Consider the following 24,928-nt stretch of genomic DNA (forward strand, 5'->3'; position numbering starts at 1 on the left):
TGGAACAAAGGGAAGTTGGTTACTGTTCCGGAGAAAAATGTTCTAAGTGGCTCAGTCCATACCACACCATGCCTGGGCTGACTTCACCCCTGTCCCGCATCTCAGACTGATGAAAGGGCCATCTGCTTCATGTACATTTACTTATTCTCAGTCCCATGCAGTGGAAAGCAGCAGACAGGTGGGATTCAGGTTTAATAAAATGCATGCATGTACAGACTTCACTCTTGTGTAATCAGAGGATTGATTTCAGGCCCTCTGTAGATATGAAGATCTGTTGGTGTTCGGGTCCTTTATACAAAACACAGTTGGTTTTGCATATAAACAATATCCAGTTTCCTTTAAGTCAGCTCTAGGTTGCTAATGCAGGTGGAGCATAGCTAATCTGAAAACCTAAACTCTTCTAAAATTTGAAACTTTTTTGCTGACACGATCCTCCCTTTCCATCCCCTTCTACATATGGGGAGGCATGCAAAATTATTTTTTAAATCTGTACAAAATCACCTTAAGGTTCTAAGTATATGGTGTTTATGAACATAAATGTACATTATGTGTAAGGGCTGAATCTCTGCTGTGTTGCCTAAAGTGAATCTGGTCTCCTTTTATATACAAAACATTCATACATCCATTAAAAGTCTCAGGCCTGAATCCTTTAGATAAGGAACACTCACCTCTTAATATTTAATATGATGCAGATAGTGGCTAGTATTATATTGTTTAGGGAATGAGAAAGGGGGTGGGATCTACACTTGTTTAATAATGATGACCTTTTCTTTTTTCTTTTTTTTTTTTCTTTTTGAGACAGGGTCTCTGGTTGTCCTGGAATTTGCTAGATAGACCAGGCTGGCCTCAGAAGATCCGCCTGCCTCTGCCTCCTCAGTACTGGGATTAAAGGTGGTTGCCACACCATCTGGACAGTTTTCTCTAGTATTTTCAGATTGGTAGAATCATGGATGAAGGAGGATCCTTCAAACTATCTCATCTCTTCCCATCCAAATAGCATAGCGGTACAGGAAAGACTATTTGTGTATACTCTGGTGACCTAAATCAGACCCTCAGAGAGGAATGCAACAGTAGCTCAGGAGACCCTGGGGGCTTGTTGGGAGACAGACCACCTGCAGTGGTGGGACACACAAAGCTCTTCTGTGTTGTTTGTGTTCAAGTGAGCTGCGTCACCACAAAACAGGTTTCTAAGCATTAGGAAAACCTAGACACAGTAACAAGAGAAAAGATCTTGTTTCAAGAGCTCTCCAGAAAATGCTGAACCAGAGCCGAATAATGCGTTTGGTTCTCGTGTCAGCAGTCACCAGAACGTCTTCATTGCCTCAGTTTCTAAGATGAGAAAAGGGGTGGGGTAATAAATCTCAGTAAGAAACCAAGCAATTGCAAAAAATACTGAATTAAAGAAACTGTCCATAAGAGCGCTGTCCATACATAGACACAGACGTCTTTCGCGCAGGCATCAAACAAATATATCTTATCAGAGGAACGCGCGCATCTGTAGAAAGCAAAGCTGCTGGCCCACCCAAGCGTCTCAGCACACCCTCTGCCCATGCGTAGTCGAGCCTTGCAGGCCAGCCCGAGGCGTGAGTGGCGTGCCTGGGGTGTCCACGTCACTCTGCCCAGGGCTCCCACAGTCCCTGGGCGCTCCCTGCCTCTTGCTCCGCCCCTCACAGCGCGGGCCCGCCAAGAAGCTGCAGAGCAGTAGACGCCATGGCCGACAGGATCAGCACTGGGGAGCTAGGCCGGAGGCCGGGGCAGGTAGGACCTGGCGGGAGGCGGTTGTGAGCATCTCTCGAACCTAGACCAGCAGTCCCAGCCTTGCAAGGGTGCACCTAGGACAGACTCCACCAAGGGCCTGGGGCCGTTCGCTCCCGAATGGGGATGTTACTTCAGGCAAGCAGGCCACAGGGCCAGACTTCAAACCCCTGACCCTGGAGCTCGGAACAGAGCCCCGGGAGGGTCTTGGAAGTGGGTGACCGTAGTTGAGTTTTGCTACGGGAAAGGGAAATGTTTGGGCTTCAGAAACGGAACGCGCCTTTATCTGCGTTTATTTCCGGCTTTCCTGTCCCTGAGTTGTTGGCCTCACGAAGATGGCGACCCAAAGTGGCCTTGCTCAAACAAAGCCCGCCTGCCAGTGTACGCAGTATCCGTACCCTGCGGATAGAGGACTCAGAAACACACCTCGACTAGACCCTTGGTGACCCACGGGGTAACTGTACAAGATTAAAAAGTGGAAAGTGAACCGCAGGCCGGGTGACTTATACCCACGACGCCCGCCTGCCCGCACTTTCATGGCCGAAAGGGTCGCTGTGAATTCCAGGCCCACTCCGGGCTATAGTGTGAGGCCCTGCTTGTAAGACACAACAAAACAGAGTGGGAAAACTGATGGCCTGGCTAGAGAAGCTTAGAGGACATTACTCACCCCGGAAAGCAAAGCCAGCGGAGGTTATCTGTTGCTCACAGATCTTTTTGGATAGATACGAGGGGGCACTTGTACCTAGATGAGTTTTGTTAGCCCCCCCACCCCCACCCAGGGAAGGCTTTGTCTACTTAATCCTCTGACCCCTTAAGAACAAGCTTCTGGAAACCGAATTATTTCCGTAGGTCATTTAACGGGTTTCGATAATTCTAGGTGAGGTGCTTGTGCATGCGCAGAAAGCTCTTAGGGACTTCGGCAGCGGCGGATGAAGCAAAGCCGCACAAAATGAAATTCTAGATTCTGATTATCTAGAACACAAATAATTGTGAATTCTGACACTACGTAGCGTGGTGTCCCCGCTGAATTTTGCGATCCTCTGCAAAAACAGCAGCTTGCTCAGTCTCTGCAGACAGATTTCCCTGGATTTCTGGGAAACTGGAGGCCAGTGATTGCCCTCTGAGAGTTCAGGCCTAGGCAGCCGCTGCTACTGATCTTCAGCGCTGCTCTCCGTGATAAGAGTGACATAAATAACAACTCAGTAAAATGTAGGAGTGATTTGCTCTAAGCACTTCAGCACCTGCTGTTACTAATTAAGGGTTTAGACGGCCACCGATTGCAGATGGAAATCTAGTGCCTTATAATCGTAGAGACTGCAGTGCCCTGAATAGGCGGTCAGAAATGAGACAGAGTAGATAAGGACATTGGCCGTGGTGTGACCTTATAAAATTGCCCACAATTAAAGAGTGTTTGGCAGGGCACTAATAAGCCATACCCCAAGAGAGCATGGGATTTCATTTTCACTTCATTTTTTTTTTAAATTTCCCAATGAATATGTATTTTTTTAAGTGTACTAAGCAGTTCATACAGAAAAAAATTGCTGTCAAATGAAATCTAGGCAATTGTGTTCTGAGGTAGGAATCACAGACCTGTTAAAATGCAATTTCGCGAATGAGGATATGTTGGGATTTTCCATGTCTTTATTTTTAGCATACCTTCCTATTGCCGGTGTTCAGATGTGACACCATCAACAAGATGCTAAGTAAATATTCAGATTCGTGTTGCTTACACTTTCTTCGCTAAATTTACATGACTGGAGAGCGGACTTAACTGGTAACCTTAGTGTTCTAATCTCTGTGACTGCTGACACCCTCAGCACGTTGTAGCTCTGATTTCGTAGGTCAGGGAAAGAAGCAAACCCTAGACTCCTGCTCAGAGCATGGCTTCCCATGCTGCTGTTTTCCACCCGTCTGTATTACCTCCCCAACTCCTCAACTCCTCTCTATGTCTCTGCCTCCCACCCCCAGTTCTAGCTCTTGACTCTTCTGCACAAAGCCAGGGACCCTCAGAGTGGAGCCTGGGAGGGGTCACATGTAGTTAGAGCACCAGGTGCCACCTAGAAAAAGGTTTGAATATGTGGCTGCTTTCGTTCTCTGCCCTTCTCAGAGCCCTGTGACAGAGGAAGTGCTGAGAACAGAGCTACCTGGAGCTGTCTCCGCTGCCCAGCCTGAATGCATCCTTCCTGTAATTGCTTTTCTCATCCTGTCTGAGAGAGGGGGGGGAGGGGTGTGTGTGTGTGTGTGTGTGTGTGTGTGTGTGTGTGTGTGTGTGTGTGTGTGTGTTGTGCCCAGGTTTGGTATTTAAGAAAATATAGAGGGGGTCTACCATTCACCGTGTGTGAGTTTGCCCTTCATTTCCCTTACATAGAGCCAGTAGTGATTGATATTTGGAACCAAGAGGCAGCAGATTCTGGTCCCCGCCTTTGCTCCCTTGGCCCCACACCAGACTGTTGGTATGGGCTGGTAACCAAGGCTCGCATACTGTTCTGCATTTCAAGGATTTAAAAGCCTGTGCCCTGGGCTACAGAGAAGGTGTGGAAGGCCCTATGCACAGGAACCTGTGTTTACTGCCACTGCCCAGTAGACTTTGCCTGTGGTGACTGTAATTATCAAGCACAATTAAGCCAGAACACAAAGTGCAAAGATGTTTAAGAAGACTAAGAGAACAGAACTTCCTAAAGGAAAGTTTTGCAAATTAACCCCTCCCCAGATCCCTGATTTATACCTATTTTTAGTGTCATTATTCTCACCACATTGTTTTATTCTCAAATGGCCCAGCGAGAGACAAACCAACCATATCAAAATAAAAGAAAAATTAGGGGGCTGGAGAGGTGGGTGGCTTAGTTGGTGAAGTGCTTGCAGCTCAAGTATGAGAACCCAAGTTTGGCACCTAGTTCCCACATCAGAGCTGATGCAGCAGCATCCTTTTGTAACCCCAGAGCTGGGGGAGAGGGGCTAAGACCGGGAGATGTCTGGAGCTTGCTGGCCAGCCAATCTAGCCCAATGGGGGAACCCAAGTTCAGTAAGAGACTTTGCCTCAAAATACAAGGTGGAGAGTAACTAAGGAAGACATACCCTCACCCATCACATACATAGGCACATGCACACACACCTTATATACACACATACCACCTACACACACCACCCACACACCCCACATATACACTTACACCCAATATACACACCACATACAGATATTATATACATACTACATAAACACATACCATAACACAACATACATACCACATTTCACATACACTCAACAGAAACATTTATATCACTTTAAGATAGCCTTATCTGCATCAGGTAGATTATATTGACACATTGGTAGTTGCTTCAACTAAATCCGTTATTTAAAAATAACAAAACTATAACCCTTGTATAGCTGCTCTCACAACCACTTATTACTGTTACAGCAGCTCGGCTTTAGGGGTTTCAGGAAGGTGATGGAATAGAATTAATCATGTGATATAGTATTGTTGGGCAACAGACACTAATAATTGCACCCAAAATGCAACTAGACCTATGGTGTGGTTTTCAGAGGAAGTCAAAGAGGTCGCAAGGGCCTCAGTATAATACCTATGTCACTGCAGTTTCCAGAAACTGAAACAGGAGGATAGCATCCTTAAAGCCAGCCTGGGCAACATACCGAGGGTGTTGTCTCAATTAACAAATTATTTTTAAAGGAGAAGGTTATGCTATGTTTTGAAAATGTTAGGGCATTTGAGGAAAGTAGAAGCTAAGTTTGGTGAAGTAGGCTGATGTCAGATTGCAAAAAACAAAAGCAAAACCAACCAAACAAACCAAAGCCCCCATGTTAATGAGTGGGCATTTTTATCCTTCCTGATGTTGGAGGGTGAGAGTGGGGCTCCTGCCTGTGGATTGAGTATAAATGCTTCCCCCACCTCCTCTGTTCTAAACTACACAGCAGAAGGCACTTTTGAAAAATGAAGCCTCCCACGAGTAAATACCACAATAAGGAAGGGGAGGGGGCCATCCTACATTAAAACCTACCCAGAGTCAACTACAGAATTCAGTGCATAGTTCTCGACAGAATCTTGGTTGCAACACAGCAGTTTCTCTCACAGCCTAAAAGCCACAGTCAGACTTAAAGTCTAGGTAGGGACAGATCACATGTCCACTCAGAGGAAGGCTATGGCTTTAAAGATGTGGAGAGGAGAGTTGCTGGGGTGCAGCAGAGGGCGGACTGGTCCACACATGTGCAGAGGCTGGTCACCTGCTGTGGAAGTAGCTGCATGCAGAACACCTGGAACAAGGATGCTTTGGCTCCAGGGTGTGCCTGTGAATTGCTCTCCATGGAAAACGAGCTGCAGGTGGGACTCGGGTTCCCAGCGTGGGCAATTTCCAGGCACTGCCACAGTGCTGGACTCCGCTCCCCAGCCTGTTTCCCAGGTTCCTGCTCTCTCACAGTGGACCCAAACCATATTCACAGCTCCTCAGTCCTTTGATTCATGAGATTTTTAGGCATAGGCGCTGCAGCTGCACAGCTGTGCAGTGACATCAGTCACACCCATTGTGTAACCTGCTTTATTATGAAATTCACATCCCAATGTGCTGAAGAGAGGAGGTGGGGCTGTTCCAAGGTGGTTAGGTCACAAAGGTACATCACCATTAAGAATAAGATTAATGTTCCTGAAAAAGAGGCCCAAGGTGGACTCATTAGCCCTTGTACCACGTGAGAGCACACCAGACATTGCCTCTTCTGAACCAGAAATCATACCTTCACTTGATGCTGGACCTGCCAACACCTTTATCTTGGACTTTCAAGTCTTCAGAGTGGCAAGAAAGAAATTTGTTTTGCTCATAAGCAGCCTTGCTTTGGTACTTTTAAAATAGCAAGTTGGAAAGGCTAGGACAAAAGAGAATACAAATGTTTGAGTTCTAATTTGCAAGGCTGAGGAGATAGTGTGGTTAGTAAAGTGCTTATGTTTAAGTGTGATGTTGTGACCCCTCTATACAAAGACCAGGCACAGGGGCTCAGGCCTCCTGCAACCTCCTACTCCCTGAATTGGGAAGGCAGAGGCGGGGAGCCCCCCGAAACTCACTGGTTAGCCAGATTAGTCAAATCTGGGAGCTCTAGGTTCAGTGAGAGACTCTGCCTCAAAGAAATGAGATGGAGAGAAACAGGAAGCAATCCCATGCAGAATGTCACCCACTGCTTGAAGGCACACACACGGGCAAACCCACATTAACACACAGCAGGCATGATGGTGTGCTCATGTGATTCTAGCTCTGGGAAAGTGGAGATATGGAGGATCCTGGCCAGCTAACCTGTCATACTTAGAAAATTCCAAGCCCAATAAAAGACCAGCGCAAAACATAAGATGGACAATGCCTGAAAAATGATACTCAGGTTTCCTGTTACCTGTACACATAGCTGCACATGTGTGCACACACAGACACAAGTAAAGTTTGAATCTATATCTTCAGAGAGGTGATCACATTCCAAAATGAATGGGTTATTTAGAGGATAAAACTTTAAAAACTCAGGATTCACGTTAAATTCAGTACTTTTTAAAGGACTAAAGACCGAGAAAGCATTCTGGGAAGGCTATTCTGTCACAGAGAAATGGGGGAAAAGAATCTATCTGGGTATCTAGCATTTCACAAAAAATTTCCAAAGAAAGAACGACAACAGAGAGGAGAAAGTGATCTGTGATTGAAGAAATATCTGTTTCCAGAGTGGATAATAGGTGCTTATACTCAGACACAGAAGATAAAAAAGAAAACAAAATCACCCAAAGAAAGCCAAGCTGTGTGGTGCTTTTGTCTGCTACTCTGATCATCATCTTCAAACATCACACTCAGACCAGCTAGAGCTAGTCCTGACTTGTCAGAACACTGTGACAGTATTTTCAGGCAGGAAGAATCTCCTGAGCCTATACTGAAATTCAATAAAGTGGATCCCAGGAAGAAGCAAATATAAGCTACAAGGAACATTCCAGATCAAAGAAATGACAACAGAAATCATTACGTGTGAATATTAATTATAAATACAAAAAAATCAAATAAAGCCTTAAGTCCAAGACATTCCCATCAGGAGTGCAGCCTTGTATGGAGAGAGACAAGGGTCTCACTGTCAACCTGTGCTTTGACCAAGTCCCAACACACAGTCATAATCTCATTTTAAGCACTGTGAAATGTTTTTGTGTAAGTGTTTTGTCTGCATGCACGTGTGCCTGGTGCCTGTGAGGCCAGAAGAGGGCAACATAACCCTTGGGAGAGAGCCAACAGCTGTAAGCTACCACATGGGTGCAGAGAACAAATCTGGGTACTGTGCAGCAACTGGGCAGAGCTGTTAGCCACTGAACCATCACTCCGGCACCAAATTTAGAATTTTGAAAAAAATTTGTTCTTTGGAATATATTTCTAAACCAAAATAAATAATGTGTGACTTGCCAATTTGCATTTCTCACAAAACACATTTTCCAGGAGAAAAGTCTGATTAAGAAGCTGGATCAAAAGACCCTTACCTGTTGCTGGGTGGTGGCTCATGCCTTTAGACCCAGCACTCAGCAGGCAGAGGTAGGCAGCTCTCATAAGTTCAAGGCCAGCCTGATCTACGGATTGTGTTCCAGGACAGCCATGGGTACGTAGAGCAACCCTGTCTCTAAAAAGCTGGAGTAACAACAACAACAACAACAACAACAACAACAACAACAATAATAATAATAATGAACGTTGCCTGTTAATGGAATAATAATAATAATGATAATGCTGCTGCTGATAACAACAACAACAACAACAACAACAACAACAATAATAAAGAACATTGCCTGTTAATGAAGTAAGAGAGATTTGGGGAAGCCCCACTATAATGTGATAATGGCCCTAGTGGCAGGGTCTTAACTAAGTAACAGGATACTTAGACCCGAGCACAAGCCTGGGCATTGAGACAGGGAATAGCTTCCTTCCCTCAAGTGCTTAGTTTAGGGCCAACTGCCCTGCTCCTTGAGTTATTTCTCACTTTTGTTTGGTAATTTAATGTGGCCTCTGCTTTCTTCCTTCTGTTGTAGGGAAGAGTAGACCTTTTGCTAGTTGGAGATGCCACACGATATTTCCTGGCTGGTTCTGTGCAGAAATTCTTTTCCAGCACAGCACAGATCACCCTGACCATTAGCAACGTGAAGAAGGTAGCTGCGCTTCTGGCTGCTAACTCGTTTGACATAATCTTCTTGAAGGTGACTTCTACCTTAACTGCAGAGGAGCAGGAGGCCGTCAGATTGATTAGGTAAAACTGTTCAAATCTCGACCTAGTGTCTTGAAAATTGCTTTTAAAACCTATTTCTTAAATGCATAAAGTATATGGATTTATTTGATATCCTAAATAGATAAGCTATAATATATTGAAATACTTGATTGATATACAATATATTGACATACTTGACATCAAGTTAGTCCACTATGAGTTTTAAATTGAAATATGTCTTCATGAGTGGAAGTTTCATAGTGCAGCTCTGTGGCAGGTTTGACATGTCATTGTAAGAATTAGCATGTCAACCTGAGCAGGAATCGGCGTGAGTGACATCAGAGGGGTTAATTGATCATTACTTGGTATATAATGCTGATATTAGCCCCATAGGTATGCTTTTTAAATAACTGTCATTACAATGACTCCCCTTTTCAGAGTTTATTAAGGGGTATGGTGGATATTAAAGCAAGTGAGCATTAACAATTCTTTAATGTTGACATATCTAACCAACATTGAGTCTTTCCTGTTTATGATTCTAAAAATTCAAAATTCAACTTTCTCTTCCTGGTATTATTTGGGTTTATTTTTGTCTTAAATAATACATGTGTATCTTTTTCAAACAGACACATGGGTATTTGTTTTAAGGGGATTTTAGTTTTATGTAAATCTCCCAAATCAAGATTTTGCTGATTTTACCATGTAGTTAGTGTTCTTGAAATGTCCTCTATTCCTCAACATTTTCAAACTAATAAGGGGTTTGAAAATGTGGATAAGGTTGAGGTTATTTTCTTTCGTTAAGGAAGACCAGTTCATCATATCCTCACTGATTTGAGAGTTTTGCATTTTTTGCATCATTTTAAATTCTCAAGAGTTAAAAGGCATCTATTTAGTTTCTAGTAAGTTAAGCTCTTCTCATTTTTTTGAGTGATTATTTTGCTTCATTGTAACACTTTTCCCTCAGATCTGGCAAGAAGAAAAACACACATTTGCTGTTTGCTTTTGTAATACCTGAAAAACTTAGAGGTAAGTATGTGGCTGTCTGCTATCGCTTGTGTTTTGTTTTCAAATAGCAATTACAAGGTCGGTGCTAACGTGATCTCTGTAGGCTATATTTCAGATTATGGAGCTGATATTAGTTTCAATGAGCCACTGACCTTGGAAAAAGTGAACACTGTGATAAACTACTGGAAAACGTATTTCACAAATACGGGTGAGTTAAAATACATGTATAAAGGTTTAAAATAGTCATTAACATTCTATAAAACCATGTTTGAACATCTCTAAATTGATTTCCCACTTGTGCCTTTTATTGTGAATTAACAAATTGCTCTGTATTTTATAACAGTATTTTTTTAAACAGTGTGTTTTTAATATAGCTAGAAAATATGTTTAAATAAGGAGGAAAAATCTTTTGTTTTTATTTGCAAGAGAAGCTGAAATGTTCAGAAATTTCAAATGAGTTAGTTGCACAGTAGCTGGGTGATGAAAGGCTTTTGTTGTTGTTTTGTTTGGGATTGTTACTATGTTTCTTTCCGTTTGATAACCTAGCTACTCTCATATCTTTGCTATTAAAATACAAACGATCAGGTTATGTCATTACAGAGATATCCAAAAAGTAGAGCATTAACCTGGAATTACACAGTAACTCTGTTGCAAAACATTTTTATAGTTATTTACCTCTTTAATGCATAAGAGTCATTCTTTCTCTTCCATAGTTTTAGATACAAAGCAGTAATGACAACGCCTCAGCTAGACCTCTTCTTTGTATTCCCTTTACATATTGTATTGTGTGCATTGCAACATTTAAACACTAATTAAATTAGCTTGTCCTAAAGGGGCAGGAGGCAGCCTCCAACTCCTGGAATTAATGTGGTTCAATAATTATTTTTGCTTGATAGAGCTGGGATACTAGCTGAGAAATCTTTCAGAATTAAGCTGGTATCATGTAGAGAACATTGGGCAAGGAGTGGATATGTCTTCATATGAGTAAAATCTGAAGACCTCAGATACAGTTTGATGGCTGTATTAACAATACTCTGTGGATACTTGTAACTTACTGAGACCCACCATCTTAAGTGTTTTCAACACATGCACAAGAAAATGATTATGGAAGATGATGAGCACACTAATTAACTTGATTGTGCTATTTTTACATTGTATATGTTCATTGTAGACACATTGCACACACACCACACTCACCATTATATTTCGATAAGGCTGAGACCTGTTTAAAACTTAAATTCCATATTGTCTTGGAACATACTGAGGACTATTGTATATATCTAAGTTTACATTCTAGAGTCAGTGTGTCTGCCTCTTTGTGTGCTCAGTTTTCAATGGTCCGAGTAGTGAGTTCTCTTTGTAGCACCTCTTGTCACCACATCCTCTCCCCACCCCTACCCCCTGTGGCTTCAGAGTTCTGCCCTGGTCTGACTAAGCGTGTGGTCAAGGCCTGTGCAATCTGTTCTCACACAGCAGCTGCCCATCACCTGTCCAGCACCTTTGATGGACCCCAAACATTCTCCAGTTGATTTATCATTGGTCCCAGGACTAACAGCTGCAGATTTTTTATGGCCCTGAGGCCATAACTTGACAGTGCAGTTGCTTGACATTTACTTATAAATAGGAAGGTGCTACATAAACTCAGTTGGGAATGCTTTATAAAATGTCACTTAGCAGGTTCTTACTGGTGAGAGGGTGTCCTTGGGTGCAGTGCGTGCAGCCTTTCAGTGGGATTTTCTAATCTGAGTGGTTTTATGCTTCATGGACTGAAACCTATCACTTGTTTCTATTTTAAAACCCTGCTTTGTAAAAAATAGTTGGCAGTGATTTTATGATTGAAACGAGCTTCTTTCCAAACTTTCAATAGATATGGGGAACACTGAGTTGCCTCCAGAATGCAGACTCTACTTCCAGACTTCCTGCAGCGAACTCGGAGGGCATTTCCCTACAGATCTGTTTCTTTGGTTAGTTTTGTTTATTCTTTTCAACTTTTCCATGTCACCTGTGTTTACCGTGTACATTTTATTAACGACACTGCGGAGAACTTGATAATAGGACACCAGCCCAAGTGCCAAGTGTGGTGCAGAGAGAAGGGCTCTTCTCTGAAGACAGATGGCAGTCTTCTGTTTCAGATTCTGGAGTCGAGATCATGGGTACATCTCATAGGTGATACAACCCAGTATTAGAAAGCACACTGATAGTCAAATAAAGTAACAGCAGATCCCCCCTTTTCAAACACACATTTGAACTCTGATACTTGGACAAGCCAGCCTTACCTAGTCTCTGCCTACAGCACTTCCCCCCCCATTGTCTGTTTTGAACTCATAAACTCAAAACTTCAACTATTACTTACCTGGGATTTAGAGTCTCACATATCCCATGAAGGAAGTGCTTTGTTTTGATTTTTATAGCACTCTCGCGCTCTCTCTCTCTCTCTCTCTCTCTCTCTCTCTCTCTCTCTCTCTGTGTTTGTCTTGTCTTTATCTTTCTCTCTCTCTCTGTGTATCTTGCTTGTTCTCCTACAGGCTGTTGAACATGGGTCAGACTCTTCCTTTGTTAGCTTTGCATGTTTGATAAAAATCAGCTTTTTGTGACTGCTGCCTTCTTTTTACACCAAGGAGGTTTTAAATAGGGCTTAGAGTGCAGGGATGGACAAGTGCTGAAGCCCAAGGATGCTGATGACGGTGAAAATTCTCAGTGAGGCACTTCTAGAATGTGTAGAATGTGGCCATCTACTGGGTAGAACAAGGGAGGGACTTGGAGCCCGTTCATGTGGCAGACGAAAGAGGCACATGGATAGCAAAAGCTTTGTGAGTCTTATTTAGCAGCTGAGCCTCAAAGAGCTTCATGGAAAAATGACCCCTTATCTGGCATATGAGGTAGGGAAGGGTATTTCGAGGTTTCGTGATTTTTATATGCTACATGAAAGCACTTTTCAGTGTCTACTTTGAATTTTCTTTATACTCCTTCATAATTAAAGTAAAAATTTCAGTCAAGTTTTACCCTTTTGGATAAAGAAAATGGAATTATAGGGCTAGGGAGATACCTTGGTCAATAAAGTACTAGTTTACGAGCATGAGGACCTGAGCTTCAGACCCAGAACTCAAATACAAAAGCTTTAAGGCATGAGTGCTCAGAATCCCAGTACCTGGGAGATGAGCACAGGAGGGGCTCCTTGAGGCACCTGGCCAGCCAGCCTAGCCCACTGGGGAGCTTCCGGCCAGTGAGAGACCCTGGTGAACAGCACCTGAGCAAAGATACCAAGGTTGATTGTGCTCCCTCTCCCTCCCCTTCTTACTCCTCCTGTCCTTCCCCTTCCCTCTCCCCTGAGCAAAGACACCAAGGTTGATCTCTGTCTCTGTCTCTGTGTCTGTCTGTCTGTCTGTCTGTCTCTCTCTCTCTCTCTCTCTCTCTCTCTCTCTCACACACACACACACACACACACACACACACACACACACGTATGTATAAAAAGGGCTTGTAGAGATGGCTCAGCAGTTAAGAGCACTGCCCACTCTTCTAGAGGAACCAGGTTCAGTTCCCTGCACCCAGTCACCCTGTCTGTGACTCCAGTTCTAGGGGTCCTATTCCCTCTTTTGGCATCCATGGGCTCCAGACACATGTGTTACATATATACCCATAAAATAAAAATTAATAAAATAGTTCAGAACATAAAGTTCTAGTTCAACCTCCCTAGTGCCATGGCCCATTAATACTTTTCCTCATGTTGCGATTTACCCTAACCATAAGATTATTTTTGTTGCTACTTGTAATTAAGTTTGCTATAGTTATGAATGTAATATAAATGTTTTTAGAGATAGAGGGTTGTCAGAGGGGTTGAGAACCACTGTGGAGTCAGAACAGCATCCATTAAATGACAGAGTTTACAAGGAAGAGAAACCTTTGCTGATCAAGTTGGAATAGAACACGTAAAGTTTCTCTGTTCTTTTCTCTGTAATGGACCTTAACTTTTAAAAATGTATGTCATGTGTTTGGGTGTGTTTTCTGGACGTATATCTGTGTACCACAGACGTTCAGTGCTCTCAGAAGCCAGAAGAGAGTATCAGATATTTTGGAACTGGAGTTACAGCTGGTTATGAACCACCACGAGGGTGATGGAAATTGAATCTAGGTCCCTCCAGTGCTGTTAATCACTGAGCCATTCTCTAGCCCTGTGGGTGGTAATGTTTTAAGGGTAGACACAGCTGTGGTGTGATTTGCAGTGAGGCTGTAAGACCCAGTAGAAACAATTGTGAGTAAAAACTCATCCAATCAGCCAACACCATAGCTTGCTCTGTAACATCCTCAGAACACTTAATGCTAGTTCACAGTTGGGCAGGAGCCATCTAAGTCAGTCTGCTTTGTAGCAGGTTGTCAAAGCATCAACTGTCATATGTAATTTATCAAGTATGGCTGGAAGGAGAAGTGGACTGGTGTTGCAATGCTTTTACAACACCATAAAGTTAAAAAAATGTGCTATCAGTGACTGCTTGTAATTTAGAATATCCATGATTGATACGATTATAATGTCTTAGTCCTGATTATATTTGTATTTAATCAGTGTGCTTTAGGTTTTTGATCATTGACTGTATGATATTTTAAAATCTTAAGGAGGAGATTCAGCCCCAAACGCGCAGGTACGGGGATTTGATAAACTCTCCTCCCTTGTGCGAAGCAGGAGATGTTCTCTGGCTGATCGTGAGTCACTGCTCATTGCTGCAGTTGCCTGGCAGCTTGCTCTTTAATGGTGACATGATTCTCACTTGCTTGTAGCTCTGAACTGCTGAACAATGACACTGGACTTGGATTAAAGGCCCCGCTGTCGAGTCCAGAGAGAAACAAAAAGGCTTCTTTTCTTCACTCAAGCAAAGAAAAGCTGAGACGGTGGGTGCCCGTGGAACCTGTGGTCGCCGGGTTACTTCTTCACACAGAGAAACCACGTCCACCATAACTTTAACACTGCTGAAGGTCTAGATGGGCCTAGTGAATGTGACACTGAATATAGGCCACTCATGCGGTATTCGATCACTGTGAGGAGAAAGAGCTGAGCAGGTGCCATCACCGCAGCGTGACTGGGGAACGTAACGATTCTACGTGGTGGGGATAGAAATACTCGTCTGTGGGTCTCCTAAGTTCCCTGCATATTCAGATGTTTCCTTAATACACATTGGAACGATGTGTAATGGCGTTTGTCAGACAAGGTGGTAGTTATTGGTAACAGTTGAGTCATCTATAGATAACAAAGGCTTGATGGTTTTGTCCCCTCCCCCCCTTTTCAGTCTTGCTTCTAACGTATTATTCCCACTGCCAATGATGTTGGGAAGACCTGGTTTACCATAATGCACTATGAGGCAACCTCTCGTATTCTACTGAGACTGCCTTGCCCACAGACTCTCCTGTGTGTCTCAGCTTAGATTCTTCTGTAAGTGAAGTTTCTCTGTGGGAAACATTCAAAGGCTTCCAAAGCTGTTAGCTCCTCAATGCTTTCTACCCCCAGAATAGTTCCTGAGACAACTCTGCAGAGCCCCAAAGATCCTGACGCCCAATAAGAATACCACTTATTTCCTACCCTATGTGCTGAATGATAGACATTTTCAGTCTGTTTTTCTTCTATTCTGAAATGAAGAGAAACTTAGGGACTTTTCTAAGGTTCCAGGTAGTAATTGTCAGTCACCCACACATGTCAAGGCTGTCACTGGACAAAACAAGTACTTAGGGGAAATGCCAAGGGCTTGAATCGATTTTGAATCAATTACACCTACATTTCCCACGTGTCTCTCCTGAGACTCATTCAAGATTTTGTGTCCTTTGGATGCTAGCCTGGACATTGACTTTGTATTTTAGTTCATCCATTTAGGAAAACTTTCTTCTCATTTTCCTCCAGCTCTGGCACAGCATGATATGTGAAACTCACATGGTACAAGATACTAAATTATATCTTTATAAAAATATGGTCCAAACCCAGATTCTGACTCTTCCTGGCCTGCTAGGCTTCTACTATGAACCTTAAAAACGATGTCTCTACAGCACGTGATTCTTTCCTGAGGGCAGACTATTTGCAGGTCTTGGTGGGCTTTAAGGGGTGTGCCTTGTACTGTCTGGGACCCTGGACATCACAGCAGTGGGCCTCATGGAGGGAACTGGGACTAGCATGGCACAGACTCTGTGCTTTGGCAGTTGCCCCCTTGAGTGAGGACCCCGTCAGTGTGATTTCAGGACTTGTGGGGGGCTCTTGGCCTCCCTCTTAAACAGGGATCAGATGAAGACAGAGACAGTCCATTTTCACAAAAACCCAGGAAGAATTGCTCCTTCTGATGAACAGAGAAATAATGCGTCGTTGTTTTCATGACTGTTTGAACAGAGAGCGCATCAAGTTTTGCTGTGAGCAGCTGCGCACCCTCCTGCCATACGTCAAGGGGAGGAAGAGTGATGTGGCTTCCGTCATCGAGGCCACAGTTGATTATGTGAAGCAGGTCCGGGAGTCTCTCTCGCCAGCCATTATGGCCCAGGTACTCAGTTTCTAAAGCCCTATCCATGCTTCCATGCCCAGTTTTTATTTTTGTTTCTGTAGCTGCACATCCGTGTGTCTGTAGGTCTGTTTTTACATATGTGTCTCTGTACTTGTTTAGATTACAGAATCCCTTCAGAGCAATAAGAGGTTTTCTAAGAGACAGATGCCCATCGAGCTGTTCCTCCCCTGCACAGCCACATCACAGAGGTATGGCAAGGGCGTGTGAGTCTCTGTGTTGTTTCCCCACCTTGTTCATGCTGGGTGATTGTGCAGGAACCGAGAACACACACCGTGAGAGCCTTGGTGTTCGTTAGGGATTCACGAGTGTCTCCCACTGCCAATACTGCACATCTTATTACTGTGGTGAACACACCCAGTGTCCTAGGACACACACCCTGTTAGCCCTGAGAACCTTGAAATGGAGCCTCCATCTCAGTGACTCCGCTTGTCCAGCAGGGGCAGGATGGATTCTGTAGTTGTTGTTCTCTGTCAGGGTTAAGGACCGTGGAGCATCTAGAACTAGATAGTAAGTACTCCTGAAACTCACAGGTACAAAATGTGACATGCCAAGAGATGACTTCCTCACTCAAGTCGTATAAGTCTATGCAAGCAAAGAGAAACAAAAAGAACTTTTGAAGGAACCTCAAAGGTCCCAAGTACCACTATGTTATATTCAAATAATTTTTAAAAACATTTTTTTATTAACTTGAGTATTTACATTTCGAGTGTTATTCCCTTTCCCGGTTTCCGGGCCAACATCCCCCTAACCCCTCCTCCTCCCCTTCTTTATGGTTGTTCCCCTCCCCATCCTCGACCCATTGCCGCCCTCCCCCCAACAATCACGTTCACTGGGGCTTCAGTCTTAGCAGGACCCAGGGCTTCCCCTTCCACTGGTGCTCTTACTAGGATATTCATTGCTACCTATGAGGTCAGAGTCCAGGGTCAGTCCATGTATAGTCTTTAGGTAGTGGCTTAGTCCCTGGAAGCTCTGGTTGCTTGGCATTGTTGTTCATAAGGGGTCTCGAGCCCCTTCAAGCTCTTCCAGTTCTTTCTCTGATTCCTTCAATGGGGGTCCTGTTCTCAGTTCAGTGGTTTGCTGCTGGCATTCGCCTCTGTATTTGCTGTATTCTGGCTGTGTCTCTCAGGAGAGATCTATATCCGGCTCCTGTCGGCTTGCACTTCTTTGCTTCATCCATCTTCTCTAATTGGGTGGGTGTATATGTATGGGCCACATGTGGGGCAGGCTCTGAATGGGTGTTCCTTCTGTCTCTGTTTTAATCTTTGCCTCCCTATTCCCTGCCAAGGGTATTCTTGTAAAAATATGGAACGCTTCACGAATTTGCGTGTCATCCTTGCGCAGGGGCCATGCTAATCTTCTCTGTATCGTTCCAATTTTAGTATATGTGCTGCCGATGCGAACACATATTCAAATAATTTATAACTGAGACTTGTCAGGGTTTTTTAGAGCTTGACTAATAGAAAAGGGCCTGGAGAGATGACTCAGGAGTTAAGAGCACTGACTGCTCTTGCAGAGGACCTGGGTTCAGTTCCTAGCAATCTCATGGCAACTTACAACCAACTGTAACATGAGTTCCATAGGACCTGGTGTCCTCTTCTGGTCTCTGTAGGGACTGCATAGGCAGTCCACAGACGTACCTGCAAGCAAACAGTCATAATATAAACAAGTAAATCTTTTTAGACACAATTTAGAAAAGCCTTTGGATTTAGCACTGTTGATATTTCTACCCGGAGAGAGGTGCAAAGTGAATCTTTTCTTCTTTCCAGGGGAGATGCTATGCTGACAAGTGCTTTCTCACCTGTGCAAGAGATCCAGCTCCTGGCTGACCAGGGCTTGAATGTCTATTCCATGCCTGCTGCAGGAGGACCTTTGGAGGAAGCTGTGAGAGGTGAGCTATGCCTAACGCCCTGTAGCTCACAGTGCATGTGAATGAAGGCTCTGCAGCCCTTGGGTTTCCCCCAAGTCCCCATTCATTTCCTGTCATAACCATGTGGTCAAGTGGAGCTGAAACATTGTCCAGTAAGTCCTGGCTTCACCATCTTGAAGTATTTAAATTGAGTCCTTTAGTTTCTTTTGTGTCACTGGCAGAATTCCTGACAGAGAGCCCCCAGGAAGGAAATGTTTAACTCCTAATGCTGGAGGACATAGTCTGTGATGGCAGAGGCAAGTGTGGCACCATTCACACAGTAGGACATTAGAGTCAGGGGAGCAGGAGTCAGAGCAGGATTCACACAGTAGGCCATCACAAAGCAGGGGTCAGGAATCTGAGCAAGAAGGAAGCAGAGGTGGAAGACCCCAGCTCCAGCCATCTATATTCTATCACCTAAAGGTTACACAGATCCACAAAACAGTGCCACTAGCCAGGGAGCAAGTTTTATAAACAAGACTGGGTGGCATTTCAGATTCAACCACAGGAGTATCTTAGGGGCAGAAGCAATGGCTGCTCTTGCAGAGGTCCTGGGTTTAGTTCCCAGCACCCACATGGTAGTTCACAATCCTTTGTACCTCCAGTTCCAGAGCCTCTCTGAGTACTGCATACACATAGTGAACACACATGAATGTATGCAAATACACACACACACACACACACACTAAAAAGGTATCCTGGAAACTGCCTCAGATTGAACATAATTTCCAAAAAATATCTTACTAACAGATGATAAGTATATTGATAAATTTACTTCTTATGGAGATGAAGTCTAATGGGAATCACAGTATCTCTCAGTACCCGTATAGGATTTGTTCCAAGTCCCTCTGCAGATACCAGATCTTCAGAGTCTCAAGTTCCTTCCATAAAATGGAATATCATTTGCATAGAACCTGGGCGTATACTCCTGCTTATACTCGAAGTCTATTGTGGGTAGGATGATACCTGATATACAATGTAAATTTACACAAATGATTGTTATATTACATTGTTTAAAGAACAAAGTCTGTCCATGTTTTGTATAACCTCACTGTAGTTGATTTTAAAGAAAACAAAAACCTTTGAATCCATGGTTAGTTGGATCCCCAGCCCAATGATATAGAGGACCGACTGCTCATTAATTCAGTGCTGACTGTGTGCTGTGCATTTACAATGTTTATTTACTTCTTTCAGGTCTTTAATTAGAGGCCCTACTCTGAGTCCTTCTGAACCACCTGGTTAAAGCTACTTGTTACAGTGTGTACACACAGTTCATGTACACACAGTTCATGTACACACAGTTCATGTACACACAATTCATGTACACACAGTTCAGCCACTCTTAGCCCACTTTCCTCTTGGGCTGTCTTCCTGGTTCTTACCTCCTGTGCTTTTTCTGTGTGTGCTCTGTTATTGCTGTCTTCTTCCACTACAGTGCCAGCTCCGTGAAGGGAGGGACTTTCCGCTCCTGTTTTGTTCATTGCTGTATTTTTAGTAGAGCAACCACACTAGAGCAGTGGAGGCCAAGAAATACTACATATACTACAAACACCCATGTGGACACACGCAACCTCCTTCCAGAGGCACTGCTGTTAGGTTTTCAGCAATCCCTGGTGTTCCCACGTAGTTATGGAAATAATGGTGGGAATGAACCAAGCCAGAGGAAAAGCATCCAGGGCCAGTGTGTGGCTTTCAGTGTTCCTGAAGGCTACTGTCTCCACGCAGGACCCAGTAGAATGTAGACTTCTTTCTAATAGAGTGGCTGGTGTTGCGTGACAAGAAGTCTCCTGTCCTCAGCTTGTCTTTTGTGACTCTTCCTGATTCCTTCCTCCTAAGGAGACCTATGTTGTCATTGCATCCCACCGTGTTGGGAGCATCCTTATCCATCACTGTCCCTCTGGTTCTCAGCTTGGCGTCCCTGCCTCAGAGATGGAAGTGCACGGGTAGATGAGTGCAGTTATTTCTTCGTGTGGACCTCAGTGGCAGACAGGGTCACTAAAGCAAACTGGTCTGCTCAGTGTGCCAACTGTGACTTGCATGTAGACATGGCATGCATGTCTAGGGGACCAGGGGGAGTTCTGGGACAAATGGCATTCCTTCAGTTGTGTCCAAAGTCAGAAGAGAAGGGGCCAAAGTAGAACACAGCCCTCCTTGGTCCTGCAATCAAGGAAATAAATGCAGGACCCTTCAATGCTCTACTTAGGCCTTTCTCTTGACCACCTGGGGAGAATGGAGGAGAATAGGAAAAAGTCACCAGTTAAGCTATTCAGAGTGCCTGTAGCTCAGTGTGGCATGTGATGACTAAAGTCATCCAAATTAAGCTGAATTAAGGTGGGGCCATGCTCAGTGCCTCTTAAGGATATATATATATATATATATATATATACACCTTTATATACAATATAAATATATATATATATATATATACACCTTTATATACAATACTGTTTATGTTCTGTAAAAACAGTGTTGATGACAACAAGGTCAGCATTTTCTATACTTGAGTGTTTTGTGAAATCACGTCACCTAGAGACCACTCTGTGAAAGACAGAGTTATGCTAGGATTGTACACTTACAAGACATGCAGCCTCAAAGAGATCTGGGAGATCAATGAATCAGAACCCTCAATTTAGTCACATCCTATTTAAAAAGTAACTGACTATACTAATATATACATGCATACACACACACACACACACACACACACACACACACACACACACACACACACACCGTCCTCTGAAACCGCTTGAGACACGAATGTGCAGTGTTTATATTGAGCTGTTACAGGAGCAGGCTGGGTTTTCCTACCAGTGTTTAAGTGCAGTAGCTGTGTGCAATATGAGGAAGTGAGATAGAGGGCCATGTATTCCCAAAGCTGTAGTCAGAGCCACACAAGTGTGCACAATGCTCACAGACACCTGTTTTCTTTCTTGTTACAGGTCAGCCGGGCTCTGTTTCAGAGGATCTTTATAAGACTCGAGTCCCCAGCACGACTCTCTCTCTGAACTCCTTCCATGCTGTCAGATACTGCTCTGGACCCGTCTCTCCCCATGAGGCAGCTGCCAGAACAAACCAGAACATTTCCATTTATTTACCACCCACTGGGCCCAGTGTGTCCAGCTTTACTCCTCAGCACTGCAATGCCATGCTTTGCCCAACACGCCCAGCCAGCTCCAGTTGTCTGGTAAGTGAGTAAGAGACTCCTGTGGTCTCTGAGTAAGACTGGATCCTCTCCAGCCAGCGAAGGCCCTGAGCCACCCTTGGCTGATAATGTCCTGGTCTCAAAGCTCAGAGTCTGCACCCCAAGGGCTGTGTTGGTTTCTAAGTCACTATCTGAGTGCTGATAATTGCTGTAGTTAACCCAGTCCCTTATTCTTCTCGCTGCAGACCTGGTACCTGGATGCCTGCTGTCACAAATGTGGAAGCGGTCTAGCTAGTCTAGCATTAGGTGACCTGTTGGACACTGGCTTTTTTGGATCTAGTTACCTCTTCCTCTCCTTCTCCCCTGTGCTTCTACCCAGAATTCCTTGGATTCGACAGTCCATTCTATGAGCAGTTCATTCTTAGCTGACCCCCTAACTGCCTCTGTTGTCTCTCGGCATCAGAAGGCACCCGCACTAGATGGAAACCCATCCTTCATTCACCATCGGGCAGAGCTCAGATACCGGCTTTTATGGACCGGCTGTTTGAGCAGCCTGTGCTCTGACGCTGTGCTTGCTGGTATTTCTGGGGAAGTAGTGTCTACAGACATTGCACTCACACTCATGAAGTGTCGGGGATACAAGCAGAGAGGCAGGCAGCAGTGATATGGGTTGAAGCGTGAAGGTAGAGGACATATAGTTGAGTAAATGCTGACTGGTGGAGAAGTATTTACAGTCTAAGCCAAGACCTAGAAACAAAGATTAACCTCACAGGGGTCTGGAATCAGAGATAAATAGAGAAAAAAGAGTTTAGGGGTAGGTGAACCAGCAACATACAGTGAAGTTGTTTGTGGAAACCATACTAGGTCATCTATTCTTTGTACTTAAAAGCCATGGTCTAATGACACCTAATATAACTCTTCTAGGGCAAAAAGAAAAATGTCATCATCTCTATGTGACCTCTGTGAAACAGGAATAATAGTGACTGTGTAAAGACGTACTTGTGAGAAAGACGTGCCAACGTGAATTAGAGAAAACTTAGAATACTCATGCCAGTAATAGTCAGAAAAGAAAGGCCAAGACAAATGAAGAGGATGCTATAGTACTGATTGATGGGTTGATTGATTCATTGATTGATTGATTGATTGATTGAGTGGACTGAGATGAGATCCTGCCTTGTTGTCTGCTCTGGTCTTGAACTTTTGGTTTCAAGTGATCCTTCTGCTTAAACCACCCCCCCCAAATATTGGGATTTACAGCTCACACACCAACCTAACACATTAATTTCTAGTTGCTGGCATGTACTTACCTTATATGTTTTTGTTTTAGAGTTTTTATAAGAAAATAATTATTTTTGCTATTTTTATTTTGTTTTGGTTTTTGAAGTATGTGTGTGTGTGCATGCATGTGCACGTGTGTCTGTGCTCACCGCAGTGCACATGTGGAAGTCAGAGGACAACTCTTGAGAATTGTTTCTTACTTCTTCCTTGTTTCTGCTTCTCTCTTGTTTCTGTTGCAGTGCACTTCCGGCCATGAGCTCCCAGCCAGTTCTCGCACTGCCTCATCCAGCATCTTTCGTGGGTTCCGAGAATCAGACTCGGGTCACCAGGCTTCTCAGCAACCCACTGGGCCGTCTCTGCAGCCTCAAGACAGCAGTTACTTTTAAGAAAAATTAATGTTTGTAAACATGTAGTTTAGTTGCCTGAAGACGCCAGTTGGCTTTATTAACTTTCATGATACAGAAATGCATTTGTGACATTGTGAGTAAGGATGGGTTAGACTCAATTACTGTGTTCTTCTCCCTCCCTCCCAACAGTTTGGGGCGTAAACAGTCCGTGTGTGGGGCTCATGTTCTAGACCACATACTGGGCACACTTGTTCAGTTGAGGAAGAAGGGACAAAGAAAGATATTTGAAAGCTGCTGATCGTGTTGTCTGATAAATGTGCTAGAACCTTCCAAAGATACATAGAAAGATAGTAGATGGCAGTGACAGCCTTGTCACTCAGGCATCTTCATCCATGTCGGGATTTCCCAATGCATCAGGAATCTGCAGGCCGAGTGACACCCCCCCCCCACACACACACACAAATTCATTTTACCAAAAATATAATTGTTCACGTTGTGAAAAACATACTACAAAGAATACCTATGTGGAGGTAAACATCTAAGACCAGGACGTCCCAGGGTAGCTGTAGCCTGGGGGTTGCTTCTGTCATTGATTTCTAGTTGGTATCTTCTCTAGATTTGGCATTTTGGAGAGCCCCCTTCTTCATTCATCATCCACACTAAAATAATCAGGGAGATGTGGAGCAACTGTGCTTGTCCATTTGGTGATTCCAGATAAACTGATATGCTTTTGATTGCATTTTGCAATCTTGTGAGTGGAATGGCAGCCAGGAGGGGCACTTACTTTTCCTTGCTGGGCCACAGATAAGTGCTTGGTCCTGTCCTTGTACGTGTGTTTGCTGGAAACCAGGAAAGAGAGGGGGGGTGGTTTTATATTTCACTGAAATGTTCTTACACAAACGTTTTATTGTTAAAGTGTAATCCATTGTTTTGTTTAATAAAATACTTTCTCTTTTAGTAAGTGTGCACGGAATTTGATTTTATTAAGTTTTTGAGAAGCTTAATAATTACTTTGGCTTTTTTCTGGTTATGAGTTCTTTGAAGATACCAAAATGACCAACTGTGGATATGGGATACACGATGTGGAGCGCCTCGATGTGTCCAACTAAGGTTCTATGCCTCTAGGGTGGGTAATGACTGTCTCCAGCCAGCTGCAGCTGCTTTGGCTGGCATTGGAAGAGAAGGTGTAGAGATGTCTTGGGCTCTCTATGCATTGACCTCTCCCTGGCTGGCCTCTTTTACTGCTGGAAACGCTGTTCAGATGGGAGTTTCTCCAGGTTGACACCTGGGTCCTGAGAGAAGCGGTGGCCAGGGATTCTAGGAGAAAAGTCTCACTGAGCCTGACTCCAGGAGCCATTTGTCCGCTCCCTCTGTCCCCATTTTCCTTTCAATGAGGACAGGAGCCTGCCTGACTCATACTTACAACCTTTTTATTCGAGGCTGTCAGTGCTAAAATTCCATCCCTGGGGGAGACATGGGAACATCTACTCCCAAGGCCCCAACCACAGACAAAGGTGCAGTTCCCCTAAGTTCTCTCTGAGCAGCCAATGACTTTATTAGGCTTCCTTACAAAGCACAGGTGAGGGTTTATTTCAGGGGTGTTGGTGTCCAGTCAGCAAAAGCTGTACCTAAAAATTCTCCATCAGCGGTGAGGGCTGTCTGTAGCCACATATAGATAGCACCCTTTCTCAACTTCGTCTGCCTGTATACTCCAGCTCCCCCCTCCCCAGCAAAGCCATGTGCAATCAAGGC

At 44.0% G+C, this 24,928-nt stretch overlaps 1 protein-coding gene and 1 non-coding gene across 2 annotated transcripts; one reads left to right on the top strand and one right to left on the bottom strand.

Moving 5' to 3' along the window:
- Positions 1 to 1,678: 1,678 nt before the first annotated feature.
- On the top strand, positions 1,679 to 24,133 carry Sohlh2 (spermatogenesis and oogenesis specific basic helix-loop-helix 2). The gene is made up of 11 exons (NM_001034961.1): positions 1,679 to 1,758; positions 8,793 to 9,007; positions 9,930 to 9,991; positions 10,074 to 10,178; positions 11,838 to 11,934; positions 14,744 to 14,854; positions 16,332 to 16,479; positions 16,600 to 16,688; positions 18,267 to 18,388; positions 21,349 to 21,593; positions 23,069 to 24,133. The coding sequence occupies exons 1-11, from the start codon at positions 1,711 to 1,713 to the stop codon at positions 23,213 to 23,215; spliced, it is 1,389 nt and encodes a 462-aa protein (NP_001030133.1). The 5' UTR covers positions 1,679 to 1,710; the 3' UTR covers positions 23,216 to 24,133.
- LOC120101148 (U6 spliceosomal RNA) lies at positions 17,797 to 17,903 on the bottom strand. Its single transcript, XR_005501545.1, has one exon. It is a non-coding gene; the product is annotated as a U6 spliceosomal RNA (small nuclear RNA).
- Positions 24,134 to 24,928: the final 795 nt, after the last annotated feature.

The sequence above is a fragment of the Rattus norvegicus genome, chromosome 2, assembly GCF_036323735.1.
Source record: "Rattus norvegicus strain BN/NHsdMcwi chromosome 2, GRCr8, whole genome shotgun sequence".
In the NCBI taxonomy this organism is placed as follows: Eukaryota; Metazoa; Chordata; class Mammalia; order Rodentia; family Muridae; genus Rattus; species Rattus norvegicus.

Bases quoted from the DNA above. Each gene is read 5' to 3' on its own strand.
- Sohlh2 (NM_001034961.1), top strand. From the start codon at position 1,711: ATGGCCGACAGGATCAGCACTGGGGAGCTAGGCCGGAGGCCGGGGCAG. The intron at 9,992-10,073 runs GTAAGTATGTGG...TGATCTCTGTAG, and splicing joins AATACCTGAAAAACTTAGAG to GCTATATTTCAGATTATGGA. The intron at 11,935-14,743 runs GTTAGTTTTGTT...ACTTGCTTGTAG, and splicing joins CCTACAGATCTGTTTCTTTG to CTCTGAACTGCTGAACAATG.